At 35.8% G+C, this 13,543-nt stretch overlaps 1 protein-coding gene across 3 annotated transcripts; it reads right to left on the bottom strand.

The window, feature by feature from the left end:
• Nucleotides 1–1,265: 1,265 nt before the first annotated feature.
• LOC140978411 (pre-rRNA-processing protein esf1-like) lies at nucleotides 1,266–12,920 on the bottom strand. Of its 3 annotated transcripts, none has more exons than XM_073443397.1 (8): nucleotides 12,717–12,920; nucleotides 11,994–12,575; nucleotides 11,797–11,871; nucleotides 11,058–11,278; nucleotides 10,630–10,792; nucleotides 3,278–3,406; nucleotides 1,990–2,699; nucleotides 1,266–1,822 (listed from the first exon to the last, which is right to left on the bottom strand). In XM_073443397.1, exons 2-8 carry the CDS (start codon nucleotides 12,522–12,524, stop codon nucleotides 1,546–1,548), a joined length of 2,106 nt encoding a protein of 701 aa, XP_073299498.1. In that variant the 5' UTR covers nucleotides 12,525–12,575; nucleotides 12,717–12,920; the 3' UTR covers nucleotides 1,266–1,545. The 3 variants fall into 3 exon arrangements, with proteins under 3 accessions (XP_073299498.1, XP_073299499.1, XP_073299500.1); XM_073443398.1 differs by having other exon boundaries at nucleotides 12,683–12,912; XM_073443399.1 differs by having other exon boundaries at nucleotides 12,727–12,912.
• Nucleotides 12,921–13,543: the final 623 nt, after the last annotated feature.

Genomic DNA, 13,543 nt, shown 5'->3' with positions numbered 1-13,543 from the left:
CTTAAAATTTTAACGATAAATATTTGACTATTAATCTATCATTATTTAATCCACTCAACCAAACACACCCTTAATGTTTTATATCGATTTTCATCTAAAAGAAACAAATGTCGTTAATATCAGTATTTGTTATAAATGTTTTGGTACTCAAAATTCATGTATTAGTATCATATCTGAAATATTGTGTACTCGAATATCATTTATCAGTCTGGTATTTTAAATTTTGTATCGACTTTCATCCGAGAAAATATGTGTCATTGATATTAATATTTATTATACACGTTCGAATAATAAAAATCATACGTTAATGTAATATCTCAAACATTTTGTACTCAAAATATCATATATTAGTGTCAAATTTCAATGTTTTGTACCGTATTTCATTCGAAAAAATAATGGGGGCCCAACATTTTTTGTGTGAACAAGGAAAGACAAATTTTTTTAAATCTGACAGGAACTGAATGCAGATATAACTATGATGTTAGAGATTTATCGATCATTTCCTGAAAGTATGACCCACAGTTGTTTCCTTATTATATTTATTAAAAGAAAATGAAGTTTTTACTTCCAAAAGATTTTTAATAAGTCAAATTTATATATATAAGTAATGTTCAAACTAGTCTAGCTGGCATGATCCTGATACAACAACCGACATCATATGGTTAGCATATATAATATTCGAACTAGTCTAGCTGTCATGAAATATGACTTGTAATAAATTGAATTTTTTTCTTTCTAACTATGTTGTCCGCTGATCATTTTTATTATTAATATATGATATATCATCAAAATACTTTAGTTCGCTATATTTTCAGGCGATGCAAGAGTGTCGTGCAATTTTAAAAAAATTAAAATCTAAAATACCTATTTAATTTTCACAAAGAAGAAGTATTCATTTTCGATATTTTAGAGAGTGTTTAATACAAGTAACTCCTTTAATGCCACGTAACTTTCTCGTATATGAATAATATAATTTGAGTTTTTTTTTTAATCCATATAGGGTATATCATTGTTTAGTTTGCATCGGACAAACAAAGAGGTTCGTTCATTTCTTTTCTCAGTTTTAATGGCGAGATGTTATTATTATTTAATCCCTAAAAATTAATTTTCCATCGTTCAATATATTTTTGCATTCAATTTAAATCTTAACATCCCCCAAAAATGACCCCATCATTATACAATAATAATCCAATATAGTGTACATTTTTACAAGTGATAACGGCCTACCGCTTGATAATAAAAAAAAATCACCAACTTACACAATCTGATTGTTATCGAATTTTTTTTAGAAATAAAGATAAATATTATTTTAATTTCCAACACAGTTTCAAAAGCAAAATTTCTTAAAACTAAACTAATCTCCCGGATGTGTATAATAATATTTCGCGACTTTTCTGTAGGAAACGCTCTTCGAAAGTCGAAACCAGCTGTTGTTGAAAAACTTGTGTACAAATATGACATACACAATGTCGCACAAAATTAACTTCAAAAGTCCAGGCGGCAGTAGTATATAATGCACAGCTTAAGTTGCGCTTCTAGATTTTCTTATTTCTCTTTCTTTGACTTGCCTTGGGATTTGCGATTCCCTGAAGGAACTTTACCTTGAGACATCAAAGGCAGTTGTTTCAACTTCAGTTTGAGCGACTTAACCAATGAAGATGACTCGTGCTTCTCATTTCCTTGAGGCAATCCTTCAGTTTTTTCATGTTCATGTTCGTGCACTTCTGACACTTGACCAAGAACTTCCGAGCGAACCATTAGGTCATTTTCTTTATCGGTAATCTTCCGTTTTTGGGCATTCAGCCTAGAATAAGTCGCACTCCTGTAGCGCCAAAACCAGATTTAATTTTAACAGTAGACATTGAGTGTCTTAAAATTTGATTTAGACTTTTGGGGGTTCTCTTTCGATAGATAAAATAAAAAAATATTATCAGTACCATAGCGTAGGCTGTAGTGTGGTACTGCATAATACGAAAAGGGGATATGTACCTTTTAAACTGAGGATCTGTTGGATCCAAAGCAAAGAGGGATGAGGTGAATAAAGATGAAAAACGTGGATCATCAACGTCAGCAGTCGGAATTTTCCCTTCATCTGGAATTTCCGTTCCTTTCTTCCCCTTCTTTTTCTTAGGCTTCAAACTGTAGCCCTTTATATTTGTATCTCCTCCATTATCATCAGCAAGTAACAATTCAAGCTCTGCTATGCTTGCTTCAGCTTCTTGGGTTGTTTCTTGAATGTAACTTCCCCTTTTGGTGCCTCGGACTTGATTCCCTTTACTCTCTGTGGCTGAAGGCTCATCAATGAAAAAGTCATCATGTTGTTCTGCAGGTTGTGAAATTTTCTGATCAGAATAACCGTCTTCCTCATCTGATGAATACTTGGACCTGTTTTTATTAGCCTTCTTTTTCTCTCTCCTCTTTCTGAGATGCTCATCCCAAACAGTTTCTGATTTCTTGTCTTTCTTTTCTAGTATGCGTTTGCTAATATTTTCTAAGCTAGAATTAAAAGTGACCTCCATGTCCTGATCATCTCCCTCTTCATCATTATCATCTGAACCATCCTCAGACTGGATCAGTGCACGATACATATCTTGTTTTTTGATTTTTTTCATCAATATGTCTTCTGTGTCTTCGGCACCACTATCATCAGTTTCGCTCTCATCAGATGCCAAAAACTCTTTCAACTCCAGCTCAACAAGCTGAAAACAAAATAAAACTCGTAACAAACTGACAAAGTAATTTTGTTTTAGGGGAATTTATGTAGGCCAGAGACCCAAATTCCATTTTCACCTCCTTAATAAAAAGTTCCTTGCAAACACAAATACTGAGCCAACCAATGTCCGGCAATTACCTCATAAATAAATTCAACCATCTCCGATGGGTATGGAAATTAATATTAATATCAAGCAAAAGATTGAAAAAAAGCTGCTTGTGTAGCCCACGCTAATTCTCATGATGCACTTGGTTTGATCTCTACACGCTAGCAATTAAGTTATTTTAGTTAAAAAAACAATAAGGATATGGCAGAATATATTCAAGCTCTCGCCAACTTCCACAAATAAAGAATTTCTACGTGTGAGGTAATTATATATTAGATCATGTCATTATAATGTTGATAATGTGATTCTCATTAAATAACTTTTCCATAGACAGACAGAAGATGACTCATAGTTTAAGCATTTTATAATATGTGTGTGATAGGACCCAGGCAAAATTGTGAATCTTGCATGATAGTGTGTAAGCAAAAGGCAACCAATAAACATGAATAAACTCGAACCTGATCAGTATTTAGTTTTCTTTTCAAGGTCTTCGCGCGCTGTGGTTCATCTTCATCCCAAGTAAGATGAACATTGCTTTGTTGCAATGCTCTAGTTTGAAAATTTAGACCTTCGTAGTCAGCTGGTGCCTAACAAAGGACAGAACCAGAATTCACAACAGTCGATCAAGATTAAATTGATCTATCCTCAAATAAGAAGATGCAGACAAAAGAAAACTTTTATCGCTATCAAATGCTCACAAAAAAAATATAATTGGAGAGCAATATATCAACTTATTCTCTGTTTACAAATGAGCTTGTGTCGAAATCTGCCTTGATTTCTAGGGATCTGCAAGATTTATTCTTTCCAAAAATAAGGAGATTAGGACAATACCTTATTCTAGTCTCCATCTTATTAGTTTTTTCCTGTTTTAGTTTCTTTACTATATTTTTTTTTACTCATCATTTGGTATAAAATCTCTCTAAACCATTAGATCAAAATTTCTCTATGACCAAATACGGCATGGCCAGTGACAAAAAACACTCAACTACATCTGGAGATTCTTCGGCAGAGAGTACTCTTCTCATTAAAGAGCACAAACTAAATGGGAATAATTATCTTCAATGGTCTCAATCCCTTATGATGTGCGTCAGTGGAGAAGGAAAAGATGAATACTTAACAGGTGAAGTTGTTTGTCCAAAGCCAGGGGATCCCAAATTCAAACTCTGGAAAACAGAGAACAAGACGGTGCCAAGAAATTCAAAGAGATCACAGAAAAGAGAAGAATTTTTAAGTTCTTAACGGGAGTCAACAAGAACTTAGATGAAGTACGAGGAAGAATTCTTGGAATGAAACCCATATCCAGCATCCGAGAAGTTTTCTCTGAAGTTCTCAGAGAAGAGAGCAGAAAAAAGGTAACGAAGACGATGGTGTGATTATTCAACAAAGCGGGCACACCAGAGATACATGTTGGAAGTTACATGGCAAACCCGCTGATTGGAAGTCTTTGAAAGCGGCACCTGAGAAAGAAAATTGCAACAATCACGCTGCCACTGAAGAAGGAAATCCTATTTTGCCATCCAATCCATTCAACAGTGAACAACTTGAAGCCCTTCAGAAGATGTTCTTACAATTGTCACCCCAAAATAACATCGGAACAGGATCATTGGCTCAAAAAGGTAATCTTTCAAATGCTTCACTGCAAAATCAGAAAACAAGAGCCCGTGGAAGATAGACTCTGGAGCTTCAGACCATTTAACGGGAGATATGTCATTTTTCCAAGATGGTAACAGATTCTATCATTCTCTCAAAGGCAGGCTCTAGAATTTAAACATGTCCATGTTTCTAATTTAGATTCCAACCTGTTATCCGTGGACTTGAATGTGCTTAGGACTTTACCTCCTCAAAATCAATGAACCTCCCAGAAGACAAACTCACAATGAGTATGTGTTAGGTCTAAATGTCAGCCAAGCAATAGCTTAGTTTCTTCTTCCAATAAGGATGGTGCTATCATTTTATGATAATATCGTCTAGGACATCCAAATTTTGTGTATCTTCAAAAGTTGATTTCTTCTTTTACCTCATAAACAAAAATCCAAAATTGTTCCAATGTGATGTGTGTCGACTATCGAAACATTTCCATAACTCCTATCACATTCAACCATAAGAAGCATCTTATCCTTTTTCCATGATTCATAGTCATGCCATCCAAAATAAAAAATATTATGGACACTAGATTGTTTGTGTTATTTGTAGATGATCACACAGGAATTGCATGGCTATTTCTCATGAAAGAAAAATAAGAGGTCTGTCAAAATTTTCAACAGTATGGTTCAAACTCAATTTCAGACTAAGATACAAGTGTTGGGGACTGACAATGCAACATAATATTTTGAAAACAATCAAGGAGCTTATCTTCGGAGTCGAGGCATTATACATCAAAGTTCTTGTGTTGACTTTCCACAACAAAATGGGGTGGCTGAGAGAAAACAAACACAGTCTAGAGGTTGCTAGGTCTCTCATGTTTACCTGTCACCACACATGTGCCCAAAGTTTTATGGGGACAGGCAGTCTTAACAACTACTTACTTGATAAATCGGATGTCATCCTATGTCTCAAAGTTTCAAACACCATATCACATGTTTCTCAAATCATTTCCCAATACTCGTGTCTTGTCTAGTTTTCCTCTCACGATTTTGGATGTTCTGTGTTTGTCCACATTTTTTTTATGAGAAACGATATTATATTAAGATAATGGTTACAAAAGGTGGACAAGATATATGCAATTACGTCAAAAATAGTTGAAACTCTGACTACAATAATACATCAACATGTAAAACTCCAATCACTAACTAAATCTGATATTGAGAAATTCTTATATTCTGAATGTTTCCTAACCAAAACTGAAGCCCTCTGAATTGATCTTTTCCCAACATTCTTCCGCTGATTCTTCTATATCATCGAAAATCATGTTGTTTCATTCCAGTCAGATTGACCAAAAGATACAATGGACTGCCACACTCCAAAAAATACCGTCTCTCTTGCCAATATCACGATCAATATCTAAACAAACAATTCATGTGCTGATCTTGGAACAAACCACACCACACCAAACCCAACTTCTCTAGAGCTTTGGACCAAATACTAATCGTGAATGGACAATGCATAAGCATATGATTCTGAGTCTCTTCCCGGCAAAGTACACACCAATTCGGACAGAGTGCACAAGAAGACCATCTCATTTGCAACACATCACAACTTGGCAATTTACCCACAACCACAATCGACGAAAATGTTTGAACCTTATGTGAGATCAGTTCTTTCCAAATAAATTGAAAAGAAAGGAATAAAGGAAAGACGCTGATCGAGAAATAAAGATGTATAGAGGTATTTAAAAGACTAATCTCCCCACCATTTATCCACCCAAAATGTAATGATATTCTCCCTTTTAGCCACTACTCTCACTAATTTACAAAAAGCCAGGTAAGTTCGAGGAATAAATTTCCATGGGCTTCTACATGTAACATTTCTTGCTAAACCCGCATTCCATCCATTTTCTTGCATCTCATATTTGCTCACAATAATCTTCTTCCATAACAGCTCTCCCTCGACAGAGCATCTCCACCACCACTTCCCCAAAAGTGCCTTACTTCTCTGACATATGTTCCCAATACCCAAGCCCCATATTTCTTTCGGTTTGCAAACATTTTCCCACACGACCAAATGACAATAGGAATATCCATCTACCCCGTCCCATAAAAAATCCCTCGTGGTCTTCTCCGTAACATCTGCAACCCTTTAAGGTACCCTAAAAAGAGACGTGAAATACTTAGGAAGGGCATTCAAATTTGCAGAAATCAATGTTAATCGACCCCCTTGATAAATAAGCTTTCTTCCAACTCGCTAACTTCTTCAACATCTTAAACACGACATGTTCCCAAAAAGCGATTTTCAAATAATTACCACCTAATGGAACCCTTAGATATTTGATAGGTCATTCCTCCCTGTCACCCAATTTCTCTGGTTATCCCAGCCATTTCTACTTCAGTACAATTGATTCCCAACAATGATCTCTTTTCCAAATTTATCTTTAACCACGGTATGCAGCAGAATGAGTTCAAAATCTCCATCAAAAAACGCATATGACTCTCAGTCTTAATAAAAAACAATGTATCGTCCGCAAATTGCAGGTGTGATACCTCAACTTTATCTTTACCAACTTCCATTTACCATATATGGTTCATTGCCTTAGCCTTCACCACCAATCTACCCAACACATCAATTACAAGCCTAAACAAGGAAGGAGAAAGTGGATCAACTCCTTGCCTTGGACCTTTCTTCCACTTAAATTTGCCCATCGGTCTACCATTTATAAGGAGTGAAAAAGAAACAATCGAGATGCATTCCTTTATCCACTTCCCCATTTCTCTCTAAACCCTTTTTTTTAAAAAAAAAAACAAACAAACAAACTCTTCTGAAAAAAGTCTTTCCAATTCATCTCGAGCCTCACCATCAATAAGACTCCAATCCACTCCTTCGATACCCACCCCCACCCTCACCCTCAAATTTCTTAAATTAATGAAAAACCTTATTATTGAAGTTTCGATATGCACATCATCTGAAACCATCGATCCATCCTCCAATTCCAACTTATTTATCAAAGATATGCTAATACGCTAATTCGATAATGAATGAAAAAAAATATGAGTTTTGATCCCATTCCCTCAACCACCTCAATTTTGCTTTTTGAGTATTAATCTCACTCCTTCGAGACAACTACTTTTCCATTTCACACTTTGCTTCATTTTTTTCCTTTGTTAATTCATCTGTCAGCCATCCAACTGTCTGATTTTCTTTTCTAACTCCGAAAGTCTCATATCCGCATCTCCAAAAACCTTGTTATTCCATTTCTTGATATCATTTTTATGCCTTTATGTTTCCTCGAAAATTTGTACCCTTCATGCCCCTGAGAATCTATAAATGCTAATGATGATTTAAAGGATTTATGGCTCAACCACGCATTCTCAATTTTTAAAAAATGACGGTCCCCACTTTATCTTTGAAGTATCTAACATAACTACTTAACTAGGAAGTTATCTGAGGTTATTCTCGGTAAAACTATTGGTCTGTAGAAAGGAAATATATCCGCCCAACCCCTTAAGTAAAAATATATGTCCAGCCTACAGTAAATAGGTGTATCCCTGAAGTTAGACCAATTGGTCCAAGTGTATTAAGCATTCAGCAAAAGCGGATCATACAACTCCAATTCCTTGACCAAATTATCAAAACACTTCATACTCGTGGTTATGGATGTACTATTAATCTTTTCACTCAAAGATCTTACAACATTAAGAAATCATTATTTGATCTCAAACAATCACCTAGAACTTAGTTTAACAAGTTCAGTCACACGGTTCAAACGTTTGGGTATAATCAGTGTCAGAGAGATCACGCCATGATTGTCAAGCAAGTGTCGTCAAGGAAGAAAGTCATTCTCATTGTTTACGTCTTTGACATCATCCTAACTGGGGATCATGGGAAGAAATTCAAAAATTCAAAAGCTTTCTATCTAAAGAGTTTGAATTCAAAGACTTGGGCAACGTCAATACTTTATCGGCATGGAAGTAGCTCGTTCTAAGAAAAGCATTTCGGAATCTCAAAAGAAGTATGCAATTGACCTCTTAAAAGAAACATGAATGCTTGGATGTAAGCCAGTTGATACCCCAATGGATGCCCCAATGGATGCCACTGCCAAATTAGGTAGCAAGGAAAATTGTGCACCTGCGGATAAGGGAGATAGCAAAGACTTGTTGGAAAACTTATTTATATTACCAATACCATGCCAGATATCAGTTTTTCCATTAGTGAGGTAAGTCAATTAATGAACAGTCGTACAGAAGAGCATACGTAATCAGTTTATAGGATTTTGATATACTTGAAGATGACACAAGAACAAGGGTATTTTGCCAAAAGACAACAAACAAGGAAGTTGAAATATTCACTGACACTAATTGGGCAGGATTTATGATTGATAGGCGAACGACTTCATGATACTGTACTTTTATATGGGGAATTTTGGTTACATTATTGCAAAAAGCAACCAGCTGTGTCACCGGTTCAGCCGAGGCATAATTCAACTCTTTCTAATGGTATATGTGAGGGAATTTGGTTGAAAAGACTACTCAATGAACTTGGGGTTCCTATTTCAGGGTCCATAAAGATGTTTTGTGATAATATGCTAGCCATCATTGTAGCCAAGAATCTTGTACATCGTGATAGAACAAAGTATGTGGAGATTGATCGTCACATTGTCAAGGGAAGGATAGAGAATAACATCATATCGCTTCAATATATCCCTACCAATCAACCGACAATGCAAATATTCTGACCAAAGCACTGCATACAAAGACTTTTGAAGATCTTCCTTCCAAGCTAGGATTGCTCAACATTTACAATCTAGCTTGAGGGGGAGTGTAGAAATTTCCTGATTTAGTTTATTTCCTATATTGTTTTTTTTCCTTGTCATTTGTTCTTGATTTGAGGAAGCGATTGAAGCTTCCCTCTCTATTTAAACATGTATGTATACTACAGAACAGTGCGAGAAATATCACAATTTTATTCTCGAAATTCCACAAGCAAACTTTGAAACCCGGTAAACACCATGATTTATTAGCACAATGAATAAAAATGATGAAAGTATATTTACCGGTGGCAATCAGGTCAAGTGATTCATATACAAATGGAAACAAGCGGTACAAATGAGACTGGCTATAAGGTTTTAAGCGATAATAGTAATAACTGAAAAAAGTGATATTAAACTTCCTCGATCGAGTAATCAATGGGATGAAAACATCAAAATTTTTGGAACAAACTTTGAAAAAAGACAGTGCCATCAAGTAGGTGTGAATGAAAAATATTCAAGTTAGCCCTTTTAAGAGTTCATGAAAATACAGACTCTGTTATATTAGTTAGATAAGTCAAACAAAGAAATAACAGCTCAACTACTTTGTCGTCCTGTTTGGCTTCAGAAAGCGTTGCTAACAGGAAATTGTTCCGTTTTTCATCAAAACTAGTACCTAATTTTAATAATATACTCTCCCAGTTTCGACATCTTGTATACTACTAAACTCTAGTGGAAACTATCAGATTTGTAACTTCCATGGCATTACAAGTATTGATTGCTAATTTCATGGAAGACTGGAAATTATCTATAAATGTTCCTCAACGTAGAATTAAGCTTCAAACCGCAATATCCCGTATAGAGAACAGTTCGGACTTCTGATCTAGGGGAAAAAAGAAAACTTTTGCACGAAGTACAACAGTTTGTTGAATTGAGTGTCGGGGTTTAGGATAACACCCACAAGCTCTTGCTAGACAACCATTATGAACAAATCATAACAAATTTGGGATCTCGTCTGATAAGTAATCTTATGACTTTAAATTATTCCTCCTATGTAACAATAAGATCTTACAGCACCTTAATTTCTATATGAAACCAAACAAGCATACCACGTAAGAAAGCTCGAGTTAAGTTAAAAATTAGCCTACCAAAATGTAAGACTTTCAAGAACACGAGTAACCAAAGAAAGAACAAGAAATTTGGACACAAGCAACTACTCACAGTGACATATGTCAGTTTACCAAAAGCTATGTTCAAGCAACCATATCATACAAGGGCAATCATGAATGGGCCAGATGCCTTAACATAGCTGTATAAACTTGTAACATAGTTTGATGTGATGCTAGAAAACTACAAATGTTGCTTTGATGACCAATAAGCACACGCGCTAGTCACTACTAAGGAAAAAGTTACAAGCAGATAGATTATACAGAGAAAATTTGTTCATGTACTGATCAAGAGTCAAGATATTACCTCCGTCGCAACATCACGTGGCTGATGTTCAAATTTCGTAGAATCTGGAATAAATCTTAAATCCAGTTTATTTCCAGACCTTTCAAACTCTACACCATCACAAGTTTTGTAAAGGTAATCTGCTGTAGCACTTGAATCAAATATCACAACTGCAAAATAATACCTAAAGCAAGTAGGTAAATATCTCATACTCTAGAACTGGAGATCAGTATTAACAAGTTGGCAAATATTTGCATCGCTTCAAGTAAATTAAGCAGTGGCTCTGATTTTCATTTATATGAGACCGATCTTCAACTGATTTGCATTTTGCAGTCAGTACAGTTTAGCATCTGAACCCATGCATTAGGTATGTAGCAGATAAACAAGCCCCAACAAAAAGTGGAACGAGTAAATATATATAAAAACTCAAATTCAGCAATAGATGTCACCTTAGCCTACATAATTCGTAAGCGCGTAGCTTCTTTTTATCAATGTCATCATCGTCCTTGTTATCATGTTCCTCCTCATTATCGTCAAACAGTCCAACAGGACCACGGGTACCTTCCTCTTCCATGCGTTTGAGTCCAAACTCAGATGGATAGACAGTTACAGAGAAAATTTGACCCCCTTTAGGAAGAAATGATGTAAGCAAGACATACAAGTCAACTGCCTACAAAAATGGAGATTAACTTAGTGAGAAACTAAAAGCACTGACACGGTGCTATCAATATTGAGAGATGCATAAACTATCCGCTAAATAATGCAGCGCCACTTAGTAAATGGTCGATATTCTAAGATAAATAGTACATAAAATTCCCATATTGAGATAACATTTAAATTTAATTTAATTCATGGAAAAACATGGTAGCATGCTTAGAGCACTGGTTAAGATGAAGTAACTATGACCCAAAGATTTAATGCACCGCTTGGATAAAATTTTGAAATGATAAGACCAAGCAAAAATGGCAAAAACACAATTTTCAACACCTTACAGACTCTTCATTTGGAAATAATAAATGTGGATCTTGTAAGCCTAAGAAAAAGGTAACACATAAAAATAGGACTGAAGGTTCGGAACTTCAGATACCGCGAGCGCAGCTTGGAAAGTAAAGTTCATATTATGGGCAGTCAACAGCATGTAAAAAAATCATGGACAGAATCTGAAAACACAGATTTGGCAATGCATACCCTCACTTGACTCCAGTCCAGATTAACAACAGCTAGCCTGTGTGTTTCTTTTTCTATGTCTGGTACGTTTTCTACCTGTTGCACCACAAAGATGGAAAGGGAATTTAGAAAGTTGAGACAGAATTTGAGATCCTTGTATAATCAATCTCCGCTGAATAAATCAATTCAAACGGAAAAGAAATCAAAACGGTTCTGACCGATGGTAAAAAAGTATCTTCCTCTTCGTCGTCCATAAATTCATCATCTGAATCTGTTGAAGTAGTGGATGCTGACTCATCAAAGCCCTTCTCCTCATTGCTGTCATCAGATTTCTCACCGTCACTTTCACTCTCAGTATGACTAGCAATGCTACCACTGTCAAAGTCGTCAACTTCATCTTCTCTTCCTCGAATTGCAGACTCCTCATTCTCGTCTTCTTCTCGAATAATCCGGTAGTAGTGTTTGAGAGAAGATGAGTTTTTGTTGTTGCCTTTGTTGGTAGGTTTCCCTCTCTTATCAATATTGGCGCCGGAGGAGGTAAAGCTTCTATCAGTGAATACACGTTGGAAACGAGAGTCAATGGCCACTTTCGCCCTCCTCTTTGGAGCCTCCATAAAGCGAGGGTCTGATTGTGCTGAGACGAATCGATCATCCATTATCACTTTAGCCTCACCATCGTCCTTTCCCTTCCCAGAACTCTTCTTGTTGCTGCTTTTCTTCTTCTGCTTCTTTTTATCCTCGGATCCCATTGGTCAAGCCAATTTTCTTGAGAAATTAAGAGGCTTTCTTATCGAGTCGGTCTGAGAATGAGACAATGCAAGACAGACGAAACAAAACATCCATTATTTGCTAAGATCAAACCGATAGAGACAGTGAAATTCAAATAATATTATAAGATGATTCACACAACCAGAATACAAGAGCTCTAATCAGATACATACTAGACTTAACAATGAATTTAGCGTCGGAGCTTCGGTAGGAGGCTCTCAGCACGAGGAGCCAATCAGGTGCAAATAATATGACGCGAGTACTGCAGGATGAGCGGAGGAGACAACACGTAGGCCAATGGCGGAGGAGGAGTTGGTAGCTACAGCCTAGAGTTCGAAGGCATGGAGTGCTGTACAACTTTAGGGTTTAAACAAAGTGAGAGGTGAGAAGCCGCATTTGGGCCAATTTTATTGGGCCTATGTATAGCTATAAATTATATTCTTCGAGCCCAAATAGATTTCCTACCAACAAAATGTAGAGGTTTAGAAAAAATAATAAATATTAATCCAATTTAGGAACATAAATTAGTAGATTTTAAATCAACAATAAAATAAATAACTCATTTCTATTTGAGCAAGGCCGATGATAAAAAAAAACACCTGAACGAATTGGCTTTTAAGTTGAAAGTTTCAACAATGTGGTATGATCCTTTATGTAAGTGGGCTTTATCACCTTCTTAGTACATTTCAAGCCTTTTAGGTAGTGGAATCATTGTGATGGAATCTATCAGAGATAAGACGGAATTTGTTCGAGCCAAATTGAAAGTCTACACGGAGACCATTTTTTTTTTTATAAGACTGGGTAGTTTGCTGGATTGCAAATTATATTTTGGGTAAGTTCATTCTTAATCATATACGAGGATATGAAATGACGAGTGTTCATAGGTAGGTCACGATACGACACTTTTTATCATGTTTCTTAAAAGATTTTCTGCAAATGAGCTCTAGTGTTGGCAACATGGATAATCTCGTATTTTTAACTTCTAGTAACTAGTAATTGA

Source organism: Primulina huaijiensis, chromosome 6 (genome assembly GCF_012295235.1).
Source record: "Primulina huaijiensis isolate GDHJ02 chromosome 6, ASM1229523v2, whole genome shotgun sequence".
In the NCBI taxonomy this organism is placed as follows: Eukaryota; Viridiplantae; Streptophyta; class Magnoliopsida; order Lamiales; family Gesneriaceae; genus Primulina; species Primulina huaijiensis.
The sequence above is the reverse complement of the archived record's forward strand: the minus strand, read 5'-3'. Positions and strand labels throughout refer to the sequence as shown.

Bases quoted from the DNA above. Each gene is read 5' to 3' on its own strand.
- LOC140978411 (XM_073443397.1), bottom strand. From the start codon at position 12,524: ATGGGATCCGAGGATAAAAAGAAGCAGAAGAAGAAAAGCAGCAACAAG. The intron at 11,872-11,993 runs GTCAGAACCGTT...GTGGTGCAACAG, and splicing joins AAGATACTTTTTTACCATCG to GTAGAAAACGTACCAGACAT. The intron at 10,793-11,057 runs GTGACATCTATT...TACTTGCTTTAG, and splicing joins TACGAATTATGTAGGCTAAG to GTATTATTTTGCAGTTGTGA.